The following is a 23,752-nucleotide window of genomic DNA, read 5'->3' on the forward strand; positions in this document are numbered from 1 at the left end:
GTGTCCCACCATGCCTGGCCTTCCCTGTTCTTGGCGACCCTGGCTATCCAAGATTTGAGATCTCCCTTGTTGGGATTGTTTGATGTCTTTTTTTTTTTTTTTTTTAGTTGTAGGTGGACACAATACCCTTATTCTATTTATTTATTTTTATATGGTGCTGAGAATTGAATGCTAGGCAAACACTGTACCACTGAGCCTGATGTCTTTTTATAGTGGGGTTGGTAGGCTCTGGGGAGAATGGTTGCAGAGGTAGAGTTACTTTTGTGATCCTGGGCCCTGATAACTGCCACCAGAATGTGGTGGTGGTGATGGCTCTTTGTGCCTCAGAGGTAGAAGGTCAGTGGACACTTGTTTCTTCACCTCTTGTTTTGTTACACTGAACTGGCTCTTCTGTCAGCTGGGAATGGTGTTGGGGGACCCAGACCCAAGCCCCTACCTCACCAAGCACTGTGGGCAGCTCATTTGCAGGCTAAACCTGCCTCTGCATGTGAATCGGTGCATGGGGTTGGTCAGCCCTGCTCTGTAGCCTTGGTCTCACTACAGGGTGGACGAGGATGGGTGCAGGTCGGGATCCCACTGACTGTAAAGCAGACCTGCCCGGTTAGGACTGTGCAGTTGCTGAAAGCAAGCAGAGACTTGGAAGGGAAGTAGAGAGTTGATGAGGCTTGCAGCTGGAGGATGGTCCCAAGGCCAGGCGGGGGGGTGGGGGGGTGGGAGGTCTCGCACATGCTGTCCTGGTGCCTCTGTGCCCTTGGAAAGAGCACCGTCCCAGCTGTCCTGCACAGAAGGGCCTCCCTGGGCAGAGGGGCTCTCTGCAACGCGTCCCTGTCTCAGATATCCTGCTCTCAAAGGCACTTGTCCTGCGATGCAGGAACTCACATAACGCTGTGTTTGTTCTTTCTAGCTGGCAAATGCCCTTCTGGAAAAGGAAGTGATAAACTATGAGGACATTGAGGCTCTCATTGGCCCACCGCCCCATGGGCCTAAGAAAATGATCCCACCACAGAGGTGGATTGATGCCCAAAGGGAGCAGCAAGCCTCTGGGGAGGAGGAGGTGGCCCAGCAGCCTACACCCCAGGGGGAAGAGCCCTCTTGGCCCAGATAGCTGCAGCTCTTCGACCGCACCTCGGTGATCCAGGGCTTCTCCCCAGCAGCCCCTCACCCCCGCCCCATTTCCTGTCGTGTGAGATTTGCACCTGTGCCTGTGGAGCCTTCCAGGCCTCTGTGGCGGGCCTGTCTGCTGGTCTCTGTCAGTGTTAGCCACCTCTTCAGAGGCAGCTGGCACTCCTGGTATTTGCACATCGCTCCCCCGTTAGGAATGCACGTGGAGGTGCCCCAGTTCCCAGGTCCAGGACTCGCACTGCACGTGTGGCTGCATGGTCCAGAGACAGCCCAGCAATCAGACTGAAGCCAGGCCTGTCCTGAGACTCCCACGGAATGCTAACAGGGTCCACCACGAAGGGCCCTCTGAGCCACTTGGCCTCTTCTCATGGCACTCACTCAGCAAGGGACAACAGCTTTGGGACTGGGCACTGGGCCCTAGAGGACTCAAACATCGCACCTGCCGCCGTGTGGACAGCTGTGAGGAGGGAACCTCTCTCTCTGGTCCAGCCTTGTGTGTGGGGAAACACCTGGGTTTTGACCCCACTGAGGGTCACGCTGCTTCACTGACAAGTTCTGTGGTGGGGCTGGGGGGCAGCTTGGGTTAGCGCGTGCCTAACGTGCACACTCCGGGTCCATCCCCAACACCACAAAGAAAAATAAAATCCTGCAGGTGGAGAGCCTTTGTGCTGCACTGCCCAGGTTACAGAGTCCGGTTGCAGATCATCTCTGAGGCACGTGGTGACCAGAAGACCATCTAGGGTGGAGCATGGACACCTAGCGGGGGCCTGGCTCTGGCTCCTGGAGTGGCAGGTGGGCACCTGCTGGCAGCTCCTGCCCTTGGTGCCTCAGCGCTCCCTGTGCAGTGGCACTTGGAGCTGTGAATCGTGGTCACTTCCTTTTGTCCCAGTGCTGACTCGCCCTGAGGAAGCCTGCAGGGCTGTGGGAGGTACATGGGGCAGGGGCTCTGGGCGCTTTGTGAGGGACACTGCCTGGGCCCCAGGTCTCCAACTGTACTACCAGAGACTTGTACCTGGGAGGTATCTGGCTGGTGCTGCCCCAGGGCACGTCCTTGGCAGTTGTCCTCAAGTGGACGTGGCACCTGCGTTGCCCATTGAATGGGCTGTGTGTGTATCCTCTGGGGAGTCATGGGCTGAGTCCAGGCCACAGCAGTTAGGGCAGCACCTCAGGGGAGTGGACCGAGGTGCAGCCTGGCCCCCAGCACTTGTCAGTGGCCATTGCTCTGATTTATAGAAGTGAGTCCTGTAGGCTGACTCTGGGCATCGTCGATGATCGCAGTGAGCCCCACTTGTGCTCAGGATTCTGGGATGCGTGCCACTCTTGTGCTGCAGCTGTGTCATGCCTACACCGCTGAGGTCCCCAAGGTGCCAGCTCCAACAGCAGCATGTGGGTCCCTAGGCAGCGGGGCTGCCCTGGGCATCGCTGTGGGCACCACGAGGCCTGCAGGTGCACTGTGGCCCCCTTCCCAGGGGGACCAGAACGTGCCCTTCGAGCAGGTGTGTCTATCACTACAACCCCAGAAAGCCACTGAAGGGTAAGAAAGAAAACATGCACTTGAATCCCAAAATCATGCCCCGTTTTCCATGCGTTCAGATAATGGCGGACTATAACTTCTATTTTAAGCATTTTCAGCGAGCCTCTCTGACCTGTGTGTGGCCACAGGCCTGACTGAAGCTGAGAGGCTGGTGGTGGTTCTATGACTATCTCATCTTTGACCCAGAGTTGCTTAGTTAGCGCCTTGCTTTTTGCAAAGGCTGGTTTTGAACTCATGATCCTCCTGCCTCGGCATCCTGGGCTACTGGGATTACAGGCGTGTGCCACCAGGCCTGGCCCTGTATGTGATAGTTTTTTTTTTTTTTTTTTTGGTTTTTTTAAAGAGAATTTTTTTAAAATATTTATTTATTTATTTTTTAGTTATCGTCGGACACAACATCTTTGTTGGTATGTGGTGCTGAGGATCAAACCCCAGGCCACACGCATGCCAGGCGAGCGCGCTACCGCTTGAGCCACATCCCCAGCCCTATGTGATAGTTTTATAAAGACCAGGATTGTGGGCTGGGGCTCAGCAGTAGCACACATGCCTAGCATGAGTGAGGCACTGGGTTCGATCCTTAGCACCACATACATAAAAAATAAATAAAGGCATTATGTCCATCTACTTAAAAAAAAAAATGGATTGTATATCTGGGGGCGTTCCATATGCTGAGAGACAAGGAAGCTGTTACCAACTCTTTATATATTTTTGGTACTGGGGATTGGACCCAGGGGCATTTTACCATCAAGCTACATTCCCAGTCCCTTTTTTTTTTTTTTTTTTTGAGAGAGGGTCTCACTAAGTTGCCTAGGCTGACCTCAAACTTGGAATCCTCCTGCCTCCACCTAAATTGTTGGGATTATTGCCACCACGCCCAATTTAGCTTGGGTTTTTCTGAAGCCCAGAGAACTCTGGAGTTACTCTCAGGACACACCAGCAGGGAAGGTGGGAGCCAGAGCAGATGCAGGTTGGTTTGGAATGAGTAGGTTATGTCTGTAATTGTGTATCAGTACAATCAGTCTAGTTACAGGGGTGGACCTGAGAAATGGGTCCACAGAACTCTGTTCATGGTTCTTACTTACCTGACAAGCCCGTGAAGCTGCTGGACTATGAACTCTGCAGCTGGGAACTGACCTTCCTGGGCCAGGTTGCTCAGTGGTTATCATCACGACAGGTTTAAACTCTCCTTTGAAATCTGATTAATTGACTAAATCTTGTTCGGTAGCAGTAAGACTCAGTATTACAATGGGTCTAGTATGTGCCTACGGGTCCTGTTTTCCCCCTTTTCTTTATTTAATAAAATTGAGTAAAGGCCTTCTCTATTAGTGGTAACTGAGGTTAGACATGAAAATGAGACATTTTATTAATCACTGTAATTTTTTAGTATCTAGATCAGTTGATTCATTTTGATATTATGTGTAAATGGACAATTTAAAAAGAACCCTCAATCTCTTACTGAGAGAAGATCTCAAAAAATCAGTCTATTTTAGAATATTATCTTTTAATTAGGTATCTCTTAGTTGTCTTTTAGAAAATATGATTAAGTTTACTTCCCAGTGTAGGGAGTGATATATAAATATCATATAATGTTTCATGGATCATAGGTCCAATCAGAGAACTTATATAATACCAATTTCCAACAAGGTTTGCAACTTTTTTTAAAATTTAATTGAAGGGTTTGTAACTTTTATTGTTCAAAACCAATGTATGACTTTAATTTGGAGAACATTAATCCTAATAAAATATTCTCCCAAATCTCACAACTATTCAACAAACAAAAATAATATGCAAGAATCATCAGTGTCTTTGAATCAATCAAATTTAGTCTCCAAGGAGAACTGTCAAAATTGGGATCTAAGTCAGCAGTTTAATGTATTTAGTGTTTAATCAAGGATGTAAATTTATTCACCAAAATTAATCCTTGCCTTAAATAGTAAGAATCCTTAGGCAATAAAGACCTTCCTTAAAGGAAATAAACTCAACATTTTAATAGGTCTTTAACATGTCAAAATATGGACAAAATTTAGTTCACATCAACATAGTAAAATTAGGGAAATAGTCTGAAATATCCTTGAATTAATTGGTTAAAATTCTTATAGCCAGTCCAGTACATATAAATCTTTTTCAATTGTTTTAACTTCCTATATCATCTGTCTTGAATAATGATATAAATATTTTCCTATTTAGGAAAATACTGTTATCATTAAAATCTAGAATATAAAGACGTTGTTTTACCCAAAGATGATTTCTTTTTTTCTTCTTAGGACCTCCAATATGTGCTTCCTCTCTGTTGAACAAAGTATCTTCTTTTCCTTTTAGAATTTTTCCTGGTTATACTTTGGTACAACTTCTGAAAACCTTAGAATCTAAACAAATTATTGTACCTTGATAAGAAGAAATGTCTCAAAGAAAATATAGTTAAAGGGCTGGGGTTGTGGCTCAGCGGCAGAGCGCACGCCTAGCATGTGCAAGGCCCTGGGTTCGATCCTCAGCACCACATAAAAATAAATAAGATAAAGATATTGTGCCCAACTAAAAGCTAAATATTAAAAAAAAAAAAAAAGAAAATATAGTTAAAGCCCTTGGATACTTCTGTAGACAGAATTGTATTTGTTTATCATCTTATAATGTTTGTACAATAATCTGAGAGATTACTTGATGATTGTATTATCTCTTGAAAGCAAATTTATAGTAAAATATATTTATCTCAAATATCTAACTAAAAGGCAGAGCATTAGGTAAATGCATGTATTAGAAATATCTAAATTATGTGTTTTCTGTTGAAGAAAAATGATTAGATAAATATATATATTTAACAATTAGATATGTTAATTATTTTATGGATAAACAATTAGACATATATTAATTATTTTATGTATTAACAATTATAGGTTATCTAAATACCTAGAAAAATATATACCAGGAATAACAGCATAACTTATAATTGTATAAACTTTATGTAACCACGTGGTTCTTAAGATATTTTGATCCATTTTAATTTTCCATGAATAAGTAGTGCATTTTTTATATACATGACATCACATAATAAGATCCTTGTGTATATATTTATTTCTTGTGATTATATAGTCAGGAATGACAATAAGGATTTTTTGATTATCTCAGGAACATTGCCGGCTTTTGTTCCTGAGGCAAGCAAATACATCTTCATAATCTTCAAAATTAAAAGCAAAATATAAAGAAACATATTTTGGATAATTCTCATTAATAGCATTATTTAGTAACATAACCATAGAGAAAAAAATCATCAGGTTATTTAGCTCATAAATAACTTAAATTCAGGGCTGCAATGTGGAAATCTGTGGAATTAGATTTTGCCTGAAAAAGATATCTTTCATTAGCATTTACAGGTGGGCATTCTTAAAAATGTAGGCTCTGTGTAGTTCCCGCTAGTAGGTCTGAAACAGGAAGTACAGGCTAGTGGCTGGAAGGCGGAACCAGAAGTCCTGTCTGAGTGACAGTGCAAGGACCAGTGGGAAGCCTGTGAAAATGCGGGAGGCAGGACCAAGAAGCCTGCTCCCCTCCCGCCAGCCAGGCTTCCTTCGGTTACCACGGTGATGGAAACAGCTTGGAGCTCACTGCCCATTGTCAGAGGCACCTTGAGCTTCTCTAGCCGGTTGCATTTCTATGATTTGTTTTTTTCTCCACCCTGCGGGAAGTAGTTTGCCTTGTGTCTGCCACCTGCACTTGCTGCAGCAAGTGTTTTCCCTTACAGCACGTGGCACTTTAAAAGTGAGTTTTAAGGGCAGACGCCAGTGTTACTATCAGATTTTAAGGCAATCTGCGTTTGGCACCCAGGCCAGGTCGTTTAAGGGTTAAAAGCACTGCAGGCAGTGGGTCGAGTTACAGACCCCATAAAGAGCAGCGGCTAAGTTCCAGCCATTCTGATCTGTAGGACAAGAATGTAGCAGAGGTCCAGTATAAACTGAATATTCACAAAACAACAGAAAAACAAAATTCACTTCTCTACAGGTAAAGAATCCTTGTATCAAGTCTCATCATAGAATCCTTCTTCCATTTTTCTCACTCTCCAAGTGCAGACTTCTAGTACATAAACCCAAAAAATCTTTACCTAATATTTCAAAATACAAAGATTCACAAAAACAATCCAAAAAAAGTCCACAAAAGCACTTTTCCCATGGGAGAGGAATGAACTTAACAATATATCCCATTAATCATCTTAATAATTCTTCACATTTATTTAGGGTCTCTAGAATTGCAAAAATAATTTTTTTAATCTAAAGATGAAATATTCTCAGATATTAAATATTTTTATCACAGATTTTTCTTCTGCCTAATTCACTTACTTTCTACAATTCAGCCCACAATACTTTGAAATCCTAAGGGCGCTTAACTTCTGGAGGAAATTCCAAACCTACTAAACTTCTAAAATTCACCCTGGAGTCCCTGTTCAGGCGCCAATTGTCGCATTCCACAACTAAACACTCAGGGTCACTCTAGGGGAACTGGGCTGCATGAAATAGCCACACAGAGACAGACAAATACCTTTCTCTTTGGGTCCTGTGACGGCTCCTCTGACCTTAGGGGTCCTTGGAAAGGGAGATTGAGGGACAGGTGCTGAACTCTTTTATTGGGAAGAAGCCATTCAAATGAGGCAAGGAGTAGGATTACAAGGTGAGAGTAGCTCAACCCCTCTGGGTGCTGCCTACTCCTAGGGCCACTTCCAGAGCCACACCTTATTATCCAAGCAAGGGAAAGCCACGAGTTATTGCATCAGGATTTAAAGTTGTGTGCATTTGGAGTGGCTCCCCACAATTGGGGGTCAGTCCTGAAAGAAGATCTGGACCTATGCCCCATCCTTCCATGGGTGTTCATCTGGGAATTCCAGACCTCCTTAGTTGAGGCCCACACCCAGGACATAAATTCTTGGGCAGAGACATGTCTACATAATTCTATGCCAGGGGACTGGGTCTGTTTCTATAGTTAAAACAACAACAACACACACACACAAAAACATGCCAGCCAAATGTGCACAAGTGTTCATTTCTTAATTGTTCCCAGTGACAACACTATATTTTCAGCAGAATTTCGTATCAGAACTTTTCTTTGCCCCTCAATTTTACATACATAGGAAATCAGGAATGTTCGGGCTTCAAAAAGTTGGATTCTATGTCCTTTTGGGGCTGGGCATGATAGCGTACACCTATAATCCCAGTGGCTGAGGAGGCTGAGACAAGAGGCTCTTGAGTTCAAAGCCAGCCCCAGCAATGGCAAGGCACTAAGCAACTCAGGAGACCCTGTCTCTACATAAAGTACAAAATAGGGCTGGGGATGTGGCTCAGTGGTTAAGTGCCCTTGGATTTAATTCTCAGTAACAAAATAAAATGCAAGAATCTGTGTCCATTTTGGTTTTGTGCAGCAGAGTAGTCTCCAAATCACAACTTTAGGGCTGGGTTTGTGGCTCAGTGGTAGAGCACTCTCCCAGCATGTGTTTGTTGCTAGGTTCAATCCTCAGCACCACCTACAAACAAATAAATAAATAAAGCTACTGTGTCCATCTAAAATATATATATATATCACAAATATATATATAATTACTTTATTTTTTAATTTTATTTTCTTACAGCCACCTTGATTCTGATGTCGATTTCAGACCTGACTTCTACCAGGTGTTCCAGGCAGCATCTTTTCCCCTACCTTTGGCACTGGAGACTGAACCCCAGGTGCCTTACTACTTTTTTAGTTGTTTTTTGTTTTTGTTGTTTTTTTTTTAAGAGAGAGAGAATTTTGTCCAGGCATAGTAAAGCACACCTGTGACTCCAGCCTTGTGGGAGTATGAGGCAGGAGGATTACATGTTCAAGTCCAGCCTGGGCAACTTGGCAAGATCCTGTCCCAAAAACTAAAAAGGCCCAGTGGCTCAGGAGACTGAGGTAGGAGGATCATGAGTTCCAAGCCAGCTTCAGCAAAAAGTGAGGTACTGGGCTGGGGATGTGGCTCAAGCAGTAGTGCGCTCACCTGGCCATGCATGCGGCCTGGGTTCGATCCTCAGCACCACATACAAACAAAGATGTTGTGTCCGCCGAAAACTAAAAAATAAATAAATAAAGTGAGATACTGGGGCTGGAATTTTGGCTCAGCGATACAGTGCTTGCCTAGCCCATGCAAGGCTCTTGGTTCGATCCTTAGCACCACATAAAAATAAAATAAAGATATTGTGTCCAACTACAACTAAATAATAACCGAGGTACTAAGCAACTCAGTGAGACCCTGTCTCTAAATAAAAATAGAAAATAGGGTGTGGGGGGGATGTGGCTGTGGCTCAGCGGTAGAGCATTCGCCTAGCACATACGAGGCACTGGATTCAATCCTCAGCGCCACATAAAAATAAGTAAATAAATAAAATAAGGTATTGTGTCCAACTACAACTAAGAAATACTTTAAAAAAAAAGATATTAAAAAAAAAAAAAAAAGGAAAATAGGGCTAGGAATCTGGCTCAAAGGTCAAGTGCCCCTGAGTTAAATTCTCAGTACCCCCCTCCAAAATAAATAAGTAAATAAAAATAAATAAATAAAAAGGGTTGGGGGTGAAGCTCAGTGGTAGTGTCCATGGGTTCCTTCCCTGCTACCAAAAAAAAAAAAAAAAAAGCCCACGAGGAAGAGCCAGGTCCATAGTGGGAGTATCAAAAAGGCCTGAAGACATGGAAAGCAACTGGTATGCCCACGGAAATCTGTCCCAGGTCAAGACAAATGTTCTCTCACAAACACTTCCTCCAAACTTCTTCTGCTGTGGTTATACCTCCAGAACAGTGTGGGTTCAATTCCCAGTTCCAGCAGAGTGATGGTGAGGGAGGGCAGTAGGGTTTTCCAAAGTTTTGGGTGAAGACTGAGGAAAGACATGTTCTTGTTTCCTCCACACTTCTGCGCTGGTGAAGGCCCTTGACCACCATGGATTCCACCATGTCTCCTGGGTGCAAAGCCATGGCACCAGCTGTTATGGGGCAGACCGCTCAGAAAGCACACTAAGTCTATTTTGTCTGAATTGGAGAGTATTTAGGTGGCCGGCCAGCCACTGCTCCCAGTAGGACCCATAATGGTCAGTCTCCGCAAGGAACAGTCTTGAGCCTAAGCATTTCAGGGTCTTTAAAGGCAAAAACTGCAAAAACCACATTCAAGTTGATGTAGCTGCAAGCAAGCAGGAGTACAGAAGCTGAAGTGAGCAGTTAGGGAAACAATGCAATGGGTACACTGGTATTTCCCATGGGACTGTCCAGGTTGACATAGCAGTAAGCAAGCAGAAGTGAAATGAGTCAAAATGATCCTAGTTGAGTACAAGTTAGAGCATGGTTACTAACATCTAGACAATCAATCTCTGACAGGGTACGTTGCCCAAGAAAAATGGGAACCAAAGAGGGAATAATTTACATTGTATGAGAATTGCCATTTTGTGTTGCCAAACATGCTATGCAACTATTGATAGGTACAGAGGTGGAGTATTCCCATAGGAGAAGCATCTCTTATATGACATGGAGTCTCAGGGTAAATGGAGTCTGTTTGGTCATTGCCCATACAGCCTGGCCCATAATACAACTACTTCTCACTGACTGGCCCCTTTCAGTGTTCTGTGGCTGTAACACAGCTTACCTCCCAGCATTTCCTACTTCACAGACTGGAAAAACATAATGCCCGAGTCTCAACACTAGTTCAGAGGTGGAGTTCAGGCAGCACTACACCTGAAACTCCTACGACTTGTGGACCCGACTCTTGTGAAGAATGGAAGCCTAGAGAGGCCTTAGCACCGACTTCCCAGACGGATACTGGTTATACCTTTATTGAGCAGTGCTTTCATTTACAGCTTTGCATCTGCAAACAATTGGGCAGGAATCAGGGCTGGCCTTGCCCTTGTTTCATAACTGAGCACACACCTACTAAACAGCAGAACTAGGGTTTGAACTTCCCTTTAGGTTGTTGTGTCCTCTTTGCATGTTCCCTCCTCCTGGTCATTAAGTCTGTGATCCCTCAGTGCCCAGCAACTTGTTTTTTCTAAGATTGAAGGATGTTTCAAAATGCAGAGTTAGTGGGCGTGGTGGCCATACCTGTCATTCCAGTGATGGGGGGAGGCTGAGGGAGGAGGATCACAAGTGCCAGGCTAGCCCCAGCAACTTAGGGAGGAGACCCTAACTAACTTACTGAGGACCTGTCTAAAAAAAAAAAAAAAATATATATATATATATATATATATATATATATATATATATATATGTATATGTATATATATATATATATATATATATATATATTGCATGCAACCTCTTTATTCAGTGTAGGACACAAGCCTACAGATTCCTTATATTATGTAATAAAATTTCTAAAATGTTGATTTTTACCAGGTCAAAGTTTGGTGGATAGAGAGAGGGTGAGAAAGAAAAAGGGTTATTGGGATGTAAAAGTTTACAAATAGTATCGGAGTGTTATAACTTCAGATTTGTCCTGAATGGAGGTGAAGTGGGCATAGGACAAGTAAAGCCAGAATTAGACAGGCAGTCAGTATAGATAGGTAAATCAGGTCAGGTCAATTTTGAGTGAGTCCTGAGAAACTGGAGACAGTCCCCTGAGGGATTGAAATGTTATTTCCTTCAGAGCCCTTTCTCCACCCTTATCAAGAACCTGCCCATGCTCCAACTGTTGCTAAAGTAATCTGTCCCAGGAATTACCCCTCCCTACAGGGAGCTATAAGGTGGTTCACGTGTCCTGGGTTGCACCATCCTCACCTTCCCCCTTCAGCCCACCTAGCATTCCTGGGCCTAGACAGGTGCACAGGAGGGAAAAGATAAGGGGAAGAGGGCAGAAGAACAAAGGAAGCCTAGGACATCTAAAAAGGGCAGAACACCTTGCTTCTTGGGATACCAGCTGTGGCCCCCTTCTCCCCCGCAGTAGAAGTCTACCTTACCGCTTTTTAAATAAATCATGCTTTATATGCTTGCCTTGGCGAGCTTCTCTAATGTTCAAACTTCAACATGCTGGGGAGCAGAAATTGTCTCCTAACTGGCTTTAACACAAGTATTTATCCCTCGCTGCTCCATGGTACCAGGGATTGAACTCAGGGCGCTCCGCCACTGAGCTACATTCCCGAGACCTATTTATCAGTGTTCTTGATGGAACTCAATGCCTTGCGCATGCTAAGCACATTTTTCATTTTTTATTCTGAGACAGAGTCTTGCTAAGATGCTCCGATCTTGTGATGCGCCTGCCTCAGCTCTTGGGGTCTCAGGCATTGTGCTATTGGCTCCATATTTGCAACCCGCCACGCCTATTCTTAGAGAAGTTACCCTAACCTGGGGCCTAAGGTCAATGGTGGCTCACTTGTGTTTATGCGGTTAAAGGAGCAAATGCACGTTTAAGTACTGAATGCCCACTTTGTACAAAAACCCCACTACAAGTTTTACCTAAAGAAAGAGGCATAAATGTTCCAATGGGGTGTCGAAGGACAAGGGAACAAGCGCTGGACCACGGAGGTCTAAGGGTTTACGGCTCGAGTTCTCAAGTTGTTTGGTGGTTTTTGGTGCTGGGGATGCACAGGCCAGGCAAGCGCCCTACCTGAGCTGCCCCCCAGCCCCACTCCGCAAGTCCTTAAAGGTTTCCTGTCTCTGTGCCGCTGACGCGCCGCGTCCCAGCAGCAAAACCGCCACCACTCTAGCCTTCCCTTAGCGCGCGAGGGCCGGAGCACCGGTACCGGTACCAACCGCGGCTGGGGGGTCCCGAGCCTGCGGCGCGCTGGTAGCCCGGAGGTGCGCCCGTGACGTCCGTTTCCTCCCGGCTCTGATTGGGCGAAGCGTTCCGGCCCTTCTGATTGGTCGGATACACTACCACCCCAGAGGGCTTTGCGGCGCCACTTCCTTTCCGCCCTCCGATTCCGCGCAAGAGGTGAGTTCGTCCCTCTGCTGCCATCAGATTCCATCCTCCGCCATCAGCCCATCGCAGCCGCCCGCGCGGCCATGGATAGGCTTCTTTGTTGCCGCAGGCGGCGTCGGCCTGGGACCCAGGCGGGAGGACCTGGGGTGGGGGCCCAGGGCGCGCGGCCAGGCTCCGGCCCTCATACGTCGTCCTTCTCCCCTCGAGGCCGTAGGCCGCCATGGCGCCCAGCCGGAATGGCATGATCCTGAAGCCCCACTTCCACAAGGACTGGCAGCGGCGCGTGGCCACGTGGTTCAACCAGCCGGCCCGGAAGATCCGCAGGTGCGTGGCGGGCGCGTGGGTACCCGGGGCCGGGCGCTGTGCCGCGGTGGGGCGCCAACTGGGGCACGCCGCCCCCGCGTCGCGGAGTGGAGGTGACCGCCGCCCGGCTTCTCTCCCCGCAGGCGCAAGGCCCGGCAAGCCAAAGCGCGCCGCATCGCGCCGCGCCCTGCGTCGGGACCCATCCGGCCCATAGTGAGGTGCCCCACGGTGCGGTATCACACCAAAGTCCGAGCTGGCAGGGGCTTCAGCCTGGAGGAGTTGAGGGTGAGTGCGGGAAGCGGCGCGGGCCGCGGGTCCGGCCCTCGTGGGTCCCAGCCAAGTGATGACATTCTCCGGAATCGCTGTACTGCCTTGATGAAAGTACACTTGAACCCTTTTCCATCTGACGGCTGAGCGTTTGTTGTGGCCCCGTGGGGGAGGGCTCCGTGGGCCTTCATCCGTGCCTGCTTTTGGTGCAGGTGGCAGGCATCCACAAGAAGGTGGCCCGGACTATTGGCATCTCGGTGGACCCCAGGAGGCGGAACAAATCCACCGAGTCCCTACAGGCCAACGTGCAGCGGCTGAAGGAGTATCGCTCCAAGCTCATCCTCTTCCCCAGGAAGCCCTCCGCCCCCAAGAAGGGAGACAGCTCTGTGAGTACCGCGTGCTGGGAAGTAGGAAGGTTGGGAGCTGAGAGGCAAGGTTCAGGTCGAATGATCTCTGTGCCTGGGGCCATCATAGTCTCCAGAACCTTGCCATTATGTGTGGGCAGTGTGGTTGATGGTGAGGACTCTTGGGCTAACCAACTGCCAAGGTGTCCTGCTGTGGTCTTGAGCCGAGCTCTTCTGTCTGCTGGCGGCGGCAGCTGACAGTGCTGTAGCCTTGAAGCCTGCTTGCCTTGCTCAGATGCATTTTGTCCAGAGGTGTTCTGAGGAGGCTTAGAGGATAAAGTCAGCAGTGTCCATCTTTGTGGGCTTTCATGTAGGTTGCATTAGGGAAGGGGTTTGCTCTGCTCCCATTCTGGGTGCTCAGGACCAGGTGAGCATTGTTCTGGGCCTGTTTTATCTCTAATGACTGGGCATATAAGGGCTCAGGATATTGTGACACTTAGGTAAAGTGGAGCTGGACTCACTTCAGTCTTACTCCACAGGCTGAAGAACTCAAACTGGCCACCCAGCTGACAGGACCGGTGATGCCCATCCGGAACGTAAGTAGATACTTGGTTTGCTTAGGTGTTGTTCTAGAGGTTGGCAGGCGAAACCTTGGGTGGGACAGATACCTGGTTGAAAGGCCATAGGTGGCTTTTTAGCTCAGGTTTTTAGGTTGCGCGAAGGGAGGTTCTTAAGCCCTCGGGGAAAGTCAGGGCCACTTGAGGAATGAATGGCCTTGTCCCACCTTTCAGAAGTTTTATTGACACTCCCTTGATCTCCCCGCTGCAAGCCTGCAAGTTTCAAAAATATATTCTGATTAAAACATTTATTCTAAATAAAATAAAAATTATCTGTAGGAATTATTTACAGGAGACTTGCCGGGTGTGATGGTGCATTCCTGTAATGCCAGCCTCAGCAGTTTAGCAAGACTGTAAGCAACCTAGTGAGAGATTGTCTCAAAAAATGAAAAAAAGGTCTGAGGATGTGGTTCGGTGGTTAAGCACCTCTGGGTTTAATCCCTAGTACCAAAAAAAAAAAATTGCAAATAGTAGTACTCTAAGGGAAACATCAAAAGTAGGAAAAAGCAGACTTCAACCTTTGCATGACAAATTAACCAGAATAAACTTTACAAACAATAGCTAAGAACCCTGCTTGTGACACCCAGTGACATGGGGCTCTTGGTAGGTAATGAGCATGAGGGGGTCTCCCACAGGGTCCCCGCTCACTGCTGTTTGGAAGCCAGTCTGCAGGCAGCCTTTTGGGAATGCTGGTGGTCTTATGTCCCTGTGGCCTGCCCAGCAAGTGTCCTGGAGGTGGGGGTACTTAACAACACCCCTTTCATAGTCTCTCTGGGGACTTAAGTCTGAGGTGGATGTTGAAATGGGATCCTGCTAAGTTGCTGAGGCTGGCCTTGAACTTGGGATCCTCCTGCCTCAGCCTCTCAAGTTGCTGAGATGGCAGGTGTGCACAACTGTGCCCAGCAATGTTTTTCCTCTTGAAATCTTATATGTAGTTTGGTTGATTTGCCAAACTTAGGGTCTTGTACATGCTAGGCACTCACTTTGTGAGTTGTATGCTCCTGGCCATTAATTCATTTTTATTTATTTATGAATGAGTGACAGGGTCTCCCTAAATTGTCCAGGCTGGCCTCAAACTTAATAGTCTTCCTGCCTTGGCTTTCTGAATAGCTGGATTGTATGTATGGGTCATTATTCCTAGCTTTGATTTTTATTTCTTTTATTTTTTTATGTTTGCATCCTTGAGGATTGAGCCCAGGGCTATCTCTTCCTGCGTCACTGGGTTTACAGGCACATACCACCATAGCCACCTTTTTTTTTTTTTGCATCAGGGATTGAACTCAGACACTTAACACTGAGCCACATCTCCAGCCTTTTTTTTGTATATTATTTAGAGACAGGGTCTCAGTGATTTACTTAAGGCCTCGCTAAGTTTTTGAGACTGGTTTTGAACTTGAGATCCTCCTGTCTCAGCCTCCCAGGCTGCTGGGATTCCAGGCATGGACCATCACGCCTGGTTCATCTTCCTCATTTTTTTTTCTAATATTTTTTTTAGTTGTAGTTGGATAACGATACCTTTATTTTTATGTGGTGTTGGATCAAGCCCAGGGCCTCACAGTAGTCGAGTGCCCCTGAGTTCAATCCCTGGTCCCCCACCTCCACCCGCCAAAAAAAAAAAAAAAAAGGTAAAAAGTAAGGGGAGAGACTTTCTCTCTTAATATTTGCCTGCTGCTTTATTTTTGTTGATTCAGGCGGGTGCGGAGTTGCCCAGACTGGCCTCAAACTCTTGACCCTTTCACCTCAGCCTTCTGAGAAGCTGGGGCTCTGGGTGTGTACTGCCATGCCTGGCTATGGGGAGACTTCCTAACCTCCAAAGAGGATAGTCTTGTTTGTTCCTGGTGGTGCCAAGGCAGGTTTGCCTGGCTTCCCTTGGACTTCTTACTGGTTTGGTTGTGGGCAGTGCCACACAGCCCAAGGTATCAGCCTCATCCTGTCCTCCCTCCCAGGTGTACAAGAAGGAGAAAGCCAGAGTCATCACCGAAGAGGAGAAGAACTTCAAAGCCTTTGCCAGTCTCCGCATGGCTCGCGCCAACGCCCGGCTCTTTGGCATCAGGGCAAAAAGGGCCAAGGAAGCTGCAGAACAGGATGTCGAAAAGAAAAAATAAAGCACTGTGGGGTCTTGTAATAAATGCTCTCCATGAAGCTAAAGTTGGGGCTCCTGTGCTCTGCCTCCACGTGCAGTGGCCAACTGTGCTGGGCCAGGTTTGTTGGGTGTGCTGCCAGGGCTCTCCCCAGCCTCCCAGAGCTTGCATTTCATCTCAGGATTTAGTTTGATGATTTGAATTGCGCCTGGATCCTTTTTGCTGTCCCTAAAATGTTCTGAAACTGTCCTTGCTCCATGGCTGGATTGCCACCAGGGTGAGGGTGTTCACTGCCCACCTTGAGGGTGGGCCCTTATCTGCCTATGTCCCTAACTGTAGCTCTAACAACCTCAGATACAGCTTTCTTGACTGAACCCTTGTGTTTCTTGCCTGGATACACCCAACATTCCTTATGGGATGCTTCCAGCCTGCAGGTAAGGGGTGATAGACCACATGTCTCAGCAGTGACACAGCCTGTGTTTTGGAGGCTGTATACCCCTGCGCCTGAGAATGCAGCAGTAGCCTCTGGCTGTTGCATGTTTCCAGGTTGCTGTGTTCCTAGGAGGTTAGGGTGGTTCCTGGCTGCAGATTCTAACCAGTCTGCAGGTCCTGTCAAGCAAGGGTCCTTCCTGGAGATGCCTGTCCCTGTCGCCAAGGAGTTCTTGTAGTAAGGTGCCTACTGTATACTGTCTGGTGGGGAGGGTAGGGAGGAAGTAGCTGCTGTCCTTAGGCATACCTCGCCCGCTGCAGTGGCACCCAGCAGAACCCTCCAGAATGAGAGTCCTATCTGAAGTGCTTGATGGGGGTAGGGGTGGGTAGTTGGAAAGGACAGACTTGAGGGTTCTCTGGGGTCAGGAGTCCTCTCCCTGCCACAGAGGGTCCTCTCCTACCAGCAGGTAAGCGGGTGCCCTAAGACAAAAGGCAGTCACAAGGCTTGGTACACAAGTGTCCTGCCAGTTGAGTGCTTGTCAGCTCCAATTTACAGATGAGCTTGCATCCTCTAGTCTCTAGCTGGAGGGATTAGGAAGTGTGTCCTCTGCAAGGGCTCTGACCCTGCAGTCCTTGGTCATGGGCGAGGACTGGGTTGGACATTGTGGCCACTGAGTTGCATCCACCTAAGGAAGCAGCACTGACCAGCAGGACTCCCTTTAGCATACCTGAGCTGGATTCTAGGGTGGCCCTTAGATTTCCCCCCCTGGGGAATGGTCCCTTGGTATTCCTGTTAAGTGAGGACATTTATGATTGACATGTAAGTTTCATGTTGTTTGCCCATTTTTAGTTGACATGCACTGGTTTGTTTGGAATTTGGATTTCTCTATTTTGCTTTTTTGGGAAGACATTAGGAATTTTAATGAGTTGTTTTTTCATTTTCTTAATGCTTTAAAATTATGCAGTAGTTTTTAATTTGGCAGGAGATGTGCAGTTCTAAATGAACTCGTGTCACCTATCCCACCACAAGTTTATTTTTAATCTGGATATTGTATAGTTGTTTTGTTAAAAGGAAGAATTAAAATGAATGCTCATTTCCAGTTCTTTGGAAACTAGTTACAGTAGGTTATTTGGGAGTTTTTCCACTTGGTTTAACACAGAGTAGAAGTAGATAATTTTAAATATGTAGGGCTGACGTTTCCCTTTTCAATGGTAGTTTTTCGTGAGTACTTGAATTTATTTTTTCTTTCATGGTTTCTGGATAAGTCTTTTATCTTTTATTATACCTGGTATTGAACCTAGGGGCACTTAACCATTGAGCCACATCCCTAGCACCCCCCCTACACACACACACCTTTTTTTTGTGATTCTCCTGCCTCGGCCTCAGTTCAATCCCAGTACCCAGGACTCAACCACTGAGCCACATCCCCAATCCCCATTGAGACAGTATCTTACTGGGTTTCTTAGCACCTCGCCATTGCTGAGGCTGGCTTTGAATTTGTGACCTTCTATCTCAGCCTCCAAGCCACTGTGCCTGGCGTCATAAGTCAGCATGGAGTTAGAACACAGCTGGGTCACACCCCTTCTCAGGGTACTGGCTCTCCTCTTGGCCCCGTCCACCTGTGATTTTCATTTGTTTTCTTGAATTAAAGCAGCTCTTTGTACATTAAGAAAAATTTGCCTTTTTGTCACATTAACTTCTTTTTTTCACTTTGCTGTTTTGAGTCTGCTTATCTTTGGGCAGCTGGGAGACAGGCAGTGTGAAGTGGCAGAAGGACCACAGGCTGGGCGTCTGCAGTGGCACTGGTCATCTCTGGCTTTCCAGCCTCAGAGCCTGCTGGTGAGGAATTTCTTTCAGATGTTACCTCTGCAGCAGTAGACTTGCCACCTGGGTACTCTCCCAGGTTCCCTGACAGGTCCAGCCACCTGGCCCAGGCATCTCTGGCCCACACTTTGTGGAGCACATGGGCATGAGGCTGCAGCTAGGGTCCCCAGATGCAGGCATTCCTGTGTGTCCTCACCTAATGCTCAGATAACCAGTGTGCTTTTCAGTTGCTAAGAACAAGACTTAGCTAGGTGCAGTGGTGCACGCCTGTAGCCCCAGTGGCTAGGGAGGCTGAGACAGGAGGATCGCAAGTTCAAAGCCAGGCTCAGCAACTCAGCAAGGCCCTAAGCAACTCTGTGAGACCCTGTCTCTAATGGATGTGGCTCAGTGGTTGAGCACCTGGTATTCAATCCCCAATACCCTCCCCCCTCCAAAAAAAAAAAAAAAACCAGATGATACTCAGGACGCTGAACAAGTACCGAGGGCTGCCTGCACCAGCACCACTGGTTAACAGCAAGGTGGAGGCTGATGTGCATGTCAACAGACGAAATGGGCCTCTGGAGTCCCTGGTCCCAAGCTAGAGGGCACAGCAGCCCCGCCCCCCTCTGTAAAGGGAAGGTGTCTCTCTTGCCCCTCTGCTGCCTCCTGGGGTGTACCTTGCCTCACAGGTGAGCTCGGGCCAGGCAGCCGGAGCTGTGCAGTTCTCCACGCAGCTTTCTGCCACCTCTGAGGCAGCTTGAGAGGGGTCCAGGGCTGGGACCTCCCTGGCAGCAGCACAGTAGAGGGCTGGTGTGGACAGCCTTGTCCAGTGCTCACACTGAAGGGTGGCAGTTAGCTCCATCAAGCAGATCAGCCTCAGACCCTCCTGCAGCACCTGAGGTCTGGGGATTGGGCCATCAGCGGGGTGACCTTGAGCGTGGGAGGCGCAGGGTCAACCTGCCTTCTTACAGCCCGGGCCTCTGCCAAACCCTCAGTTTCCACATCTGCACTGGACTCCCAGCCCCACGGCATGGGGAGAAATAGAGTGCAGCCTACAGCCTGGCCAGTTCATGCCCTCTGGGGAGCTCCTCAGGTAGCAGGAGCTTCGCCGGAGGAGGAGATGGCGGAACTAGGTTATGGATAAAAGGGACTGAAAGGGTGGAGGGACACATCCAAGCATCGCCCAGGCAGGCCCTCGCCAAGAATATCATCAAAGCCCAGATGAGTCACACAGGACTAAAACCAGGATGTCTGTCCCCCGGACATGCCTGGCACACATCCCAGGACACCGTTCCTGCCTGCCACTTCCACCCACAGGACTGGTGTCCCTGGTCTCCCTGCTTTCACCCTGATGCCCGTGGCGGGAAGCTGCTGATGTGCTCTTGTGAGGGGCCCTCCTGCAGGTGGGCTTCTGTGGGAACACCGGAAGGGGAGGGCCACAGCGCGCCTGCAGGGAGCTTGGAAGTGCGGCCTTTCCCACTGAGCTCAGGGTGCTGGCTGCTGTCGGGCAGTGTAGGACACAGCAGGGCCTGAGTTAGCAACCACCCCATGTTGCTTCTCAGCGGAGAGCCTCCCTGCCCACCCCTACTCGCCACTGCTCCGGCCACGCCAGCCCCCCGCAAGGGCTGAGCTCGGGGCAGCCTTGCCTCGAGGTTGGGGCTCCTTTTGCCCAGCCTGCTCTAAGGCGCCCTTGCTGCCTGTGCTGTGTGAAGCCACCCCTGCCTGGGCCTCTCCTGCATGGGAAGGGCCGGGTCCTGCATGTGCTCATGGCCTCCACAGGAGGGCAGCAGAGGCCCCGGCGTGTGGCCGGGTGGGGGCAGCTTGGCTGCTGCTCAGGCTCACAGGACAAGCCCCAGGGCACCAGGTGCTGAGGGCACCCGGGCCTCACAGCCAGCATCCACAGTGGGGCTGACCTGGGCAACCACGGGTCTGGGCAGGAAGCCCCTTGGCAGCCTGCAGCCCGTCTGGCCAGAGGTCTTTGCCCAAGTCAGGAGCCTGCTGACCAGATGGTCAGTGTCAGGTGGGGAAGATGTCACCATGGCCTTGTGGCATGTCAGATCCCTGTCACGATGAGGATATGCCAGACACAGGCTACTCGTGATTTTCAAGTCCAAGGCCACCAGTCCAATGGCTTGGCATCTGGCAACGGCAGAATGCTGCCATTAAACCTGTCCAGCGAGTGCTCACACCTGGTGCCAGGAAGCAGGGAGGGGCAGGCAGGCCACAGCCTCTTTCCAGGGCTCGTCCTGACCTCCTGAGGCCTGTCAGGCCCAGCTCCCCAAGGACCCACAGCCTCTGACCAGCACCCCTGAGAGCAGTTTCAACACAGGGGCATAACATCCAACCGGGGTCCCAGAGGTGACTGAAACAAGACTAGAGCTGAGACCCCAGCAGTTCAGACACAGGCAAGGCTTTTGTGGGGTTCCGTGCCTTAAGAAGGGACACAGAGCTCCCACCTCGAGTGTCCATCTGACTCCTCGGACAAAGAAGGGGATGGATTTTACATGTGGGGGCTGCAGGGTGGGCCAGGGTCTAGGAGTTTTTGTTGGTTTGGGGCTGTTTCCAAAGTGCCCTTCCTTGCTGAGCATGTGGTGCATGTCTATAATCCCAGTGGCTCTTGAGCCTGAGGCAGGAAGACCGAAAGTTCAAGACCAGCCTCAGCCACTTAGTGAGGTCCAGAGGGGTCTCTGGGTGAGGAAACAGGCAAGCCCTGCAGGTGGGTCTGCAAAGAGGCAGTGCAGGTCCAGGAGGTGGTCAGCAGGAAGAAGACTGGACACAGAATGAGCACAGTGGTCAGGAGCTGTCTGCCTGAGTCCAGTGGGTCCCTGGGACAGTGGGCATCCAGCTCTCAGCTCAGGGTGACCCCAGGGTGGGAGGAGCTTGTCCTAGCCAGTGCATTCAAGTCACTCTGCCCAGCTCCACAGAGACTGTGAGAAGAGCCCTGTGCAGTGTAGGTGTCCCTGTGGTCAGTCCTGAGCAGCCTTACTGAGGAGCAAAGCTCTCAAGGCATGTTTGAGGGCCTGACGGGTCTAGGAGGTTCTGAGTTTGGGCTCCGAGTGGTGGGTCCAGATGGAGTCCCAGCTCTGTCCCTGTTCTGTGACCTCAGGTATCACAGTGTCCTCGCTGAGCTGTCTCCTTATCAGCAAGATGGATGGTGTCTCCTGACCAGCAGGACTTCTAGGGGCACATAGGATGCCCATCCCCAGCTATTTGCAGAAGGCGTGCAGCAGACCCCAGAGGCAGGAGGGGAAGATGGGCCAGGGCTGGGTTTAGAAAGGTCAGCCACCATGTCCCTCCAAGGGCAAGGGTCCTGTCAGTGTCACTGTGAAAGAAAGAACTAGCCAGAGGGGATGGCCTGTGGGAGGGGAGATGGCCTCTGGTTGGTTCAGCATGCCCTTGTGTGACAGTGTCTCTGTGGTCCCAGCACGCACATCTGCAAGTGTTAGTGGCCTGTGCACCTCTGTGCCCTTGATGGCTGTGCTAGAGGAGGGAAGCCCCGCCATCAGTCCCCAGGCATCCGCTCTCACAGAGGCCACGGCTGCCCTGGACACTGTGTGTTTATTTTTGTTTGTTTCATCTGGTTTCGTGCTAGGGATCGAACCCAGGGCTCTACTACTTAGCCACATCTTCAGCCCTTTTTTATTTTAAGTCAGGGTCTCATCAAGTTGCTGAGGCTGGCCTTGAGCTTATGATCCTCCTGCCTCAGCCTCCTGGGTAGTGGGGATCCTGACGCAGTGTATTTCTTTTTTTAATACTTTTTTTTAGTTGTCCATGGACCTTTATCTATCTATCTATCTATCTATCTATCTATCTATCTATTTATAGAAATGGTGCTTAGACCCAAACCCAGTGCCTTGCACAGGCTATGCAAGTCCTGTGCCCCTCAGCCACACCCTCAGCCTGACACTGTGTATTTCTAAAGCAGGAAAAACAAAAGGTCCTGGTAGAAGGTCCATGTGGACACACCTTGGGTGCTCTGAGACAACACAGAGGGCAGGTCAGCACCAGGAGACAGGAATACCAGCCGGGTGTGTGGCTTGTGCCCTTGCTACCTTCCTCTCCACACCCCTTTGCAGTGTCCACACTCCTGAGTGGCCTCTGAGACCCCTCTCCTGCACTGGTGGGCGAGGACGCGGTTCCAGTTGTTCCCCCTCAGCTGCGTTCCCAGGCTCACCCAGAGCCACCCTGGGGGAGACGGTGCTGAGTGCCTCTGGACATAGGAGCGCACCTGCAGGCTGACCAGCCCTGTCCTCTGTCAGTCAAACAGACCTCATGTGCCTTCCTGGAGCAAGGACACACCCAGGTGGGTCCAGAGGGCCAATGTGCCCCGAGCATTCCTAGGGTCCCAATGTCTGGGCTGAAGCACATGGTGTGCCCGCTTGGCTGGGTGGCCCCTGGCCAGTCCCCCACCCTCTGTACAGCCCTCCAGACTGAAAGCCTTGCACGCAGGGGTGGGTGCTGAGCTCCTGCTCCCTGATGACATTGGCATGGGATGAACTTGTCATGTGCTTAGCTCAGGAGGACAGCCGGGAGGAGGCCACAGGCCCTGGACAGCAGCCCAGGCATAGGAGAAAGGACGCTGGGCTCCAAGGCACCAGGAGGTGCTGTGTGGCCCTGGGCAGGCTCTCCTCGCCCCCAGCTGAGCGGATGGCCAGTGTGAGTGAGCGGGAGGCCAGGCAGCCTGCAGACATGGGGCCAGGCAGCTCTGGACCCGCCCTGGAGCCTTCTCTGGGCCACGACTCCACTCAGTTGCCTGCTGTCTATTGCCTTAGTCAGGGCTGGGAGGTCCATCTTGCAGGCAGCCCAGGCCTTCCTGGTCCAGTGGTGGACAAACTGTGGCCAGCACGACTCTGGACAGTGGAGCCAGTGGTGTGGAGGTGACAGCCCAGAGAGGGATGTTAGAGGGTGGGCAGACTGAGCAAGGCTTTGCAGGATTAGTAGGAGTTGGGCAGCGACAGTCGGCAGGGTTTGAAGCCCTAGAGCTCAGAGAGGTCTGTGGGTCGTAGGTAAGGATGGTTCATCGTTGAGTCTAAGATTAAAGATTTAGTTGCTGTTTGGCGCCAGAATCGAACACAAGGGCACTTTACCACTGAGCTACATCCCCAGCCCTCTCTTTCTTTCATTCTTTAATATTTTTTTAGTTGTCGTTGAACACAGTACCTTTGTTTTATTTATTTATTTTTATGTGGTGCCGAGGATGGAACCCAGGGCCTCGCATGTACTAGGCAAGTGCTCTACCACTGAGCCACAACCCCAGCCCAGCCCCAGCCCCAGCCTTTTCTAAGTTTTTATTTTGAGACAGGACCTCCCTGTTGCTGAGGATCTTGCCATGTTTCTGAGGCTGGCCTGGACCTTGTGATCC

The 23,752-nt window shown here is 49.3% G+C and overlaps 2 protein-coding genes and 1 non-coding gene across 5 annotated transcripts in view; all 3 read left to right on the plus strand.

Moving 5' to 3' along the window:
* Spg7 (SPG7 matrix AAA peptidase subunit, paraplegin) overlaps positions 1-1,779 on the plus strand; it is a 32,058-nt gene extending 30,279 nt beyond the window's left edge. Inside the window, exon 17 of one of the 2 annotated variants that reach the window (XM_027933017.3) lies at positions 905-1,779. In XM_027933017.3, coding sequence (XP_027788818.2) covers positions 905-1,105 — 201 coding nt within the window. In that variant the 3' untranslated portion in view covers positions 1,106-1,779. The remainder of the gene's footprint in view (positions 1-904) is intronic. The other variant, XM_027933018.3, reaches the window with a different exon arrangement.
* Positions 1,780-12,490: 10,711 nt separating this feature from the next.
* Rpl13 (ribosomal protein L13) lies at positions 12,491-16,224 on the plus strand. Of its 2 annotated transcripts, none has more exons than XM_027933077.3 (6): positions 12,491-12,557; positions 12,753-12,869; positions 12,992-13,133; positions 13,328-13,501; positions 13,999-14,055; positions 16,023-16,224. In XM_027933077.3, exons 2-6 carry the CDS (start codon positions 12,766-12,768, stop codon positions 16,179-16,181), a joined length of 636 nt encoding a protein of 211 aa, XP_027788878.1. In that variant the 5' UTR covers positions 12,491-12,557; positions 12,753-12,765; the 3' UTR covers positions 16,182-16,224. The 2 variants fall into 2 exon arrangements, with proteins under 2 accessions (XP_027788878.1, XP_027788879.1); XM_027933078.3 differs by having other exon boundaries at positions 12,503-12,557; positions 12,760-12,869.
* Positions 13,190-13,271, plus strand: LOC114090982 (small nucleolar RNA MBII-202). The gene has a single exon (XR_003582443.1). It is a non-coding gene; the product is annotated as a small nucleolar RNA MBII-202 (small nucleolar RNA).
* Positions 16,225-23,752: the final 7,528 nt, after the last annotated feature.

The sequence above is a fragment of the Marmota flaviventris genome, chromosome 18 (assembly GCF_047511675.1).
Source record: "Marmota flaviventris isolate mMarFla1 chromosome 18, mMarFla1.hap1, whole genome shotgun sequence".
Taxonomy (NCBI): Eukaryota; Metazoa; Chordata; class Mammalia; order Rodentia; family Sciuridae; genus Marmota; species Marmota flaviventris.

What these genes read in the sequence shown, in the direction of transcription:
- Rpl13 (XM_027933077.3), top strand. Translation starts at nt 12,766, where the DNA reads ATGGCGCCCAGCCGGAATGGCATGATCCTGAAGCCCCACTTCCACAAG. An exon ending in TCAGCCTGGAGGAGTTGAGG is followed by an intron (nt 13,134 to 13,327) that starts GTGAGTGCGGGA and finishes CTTTTGGTGCAG; the next exon opens with GTGGCAGGCATCCACAAGAA. An exon ending in CGGTGATGCCCATCCGGAAC is followed by an intron (nt 14,056 to 16,022) that starts GTAAGTAGATAC and finishes CCTCCCTCCCAG; the next exon opens with GTGTACAAGAAGGAGAAAGC.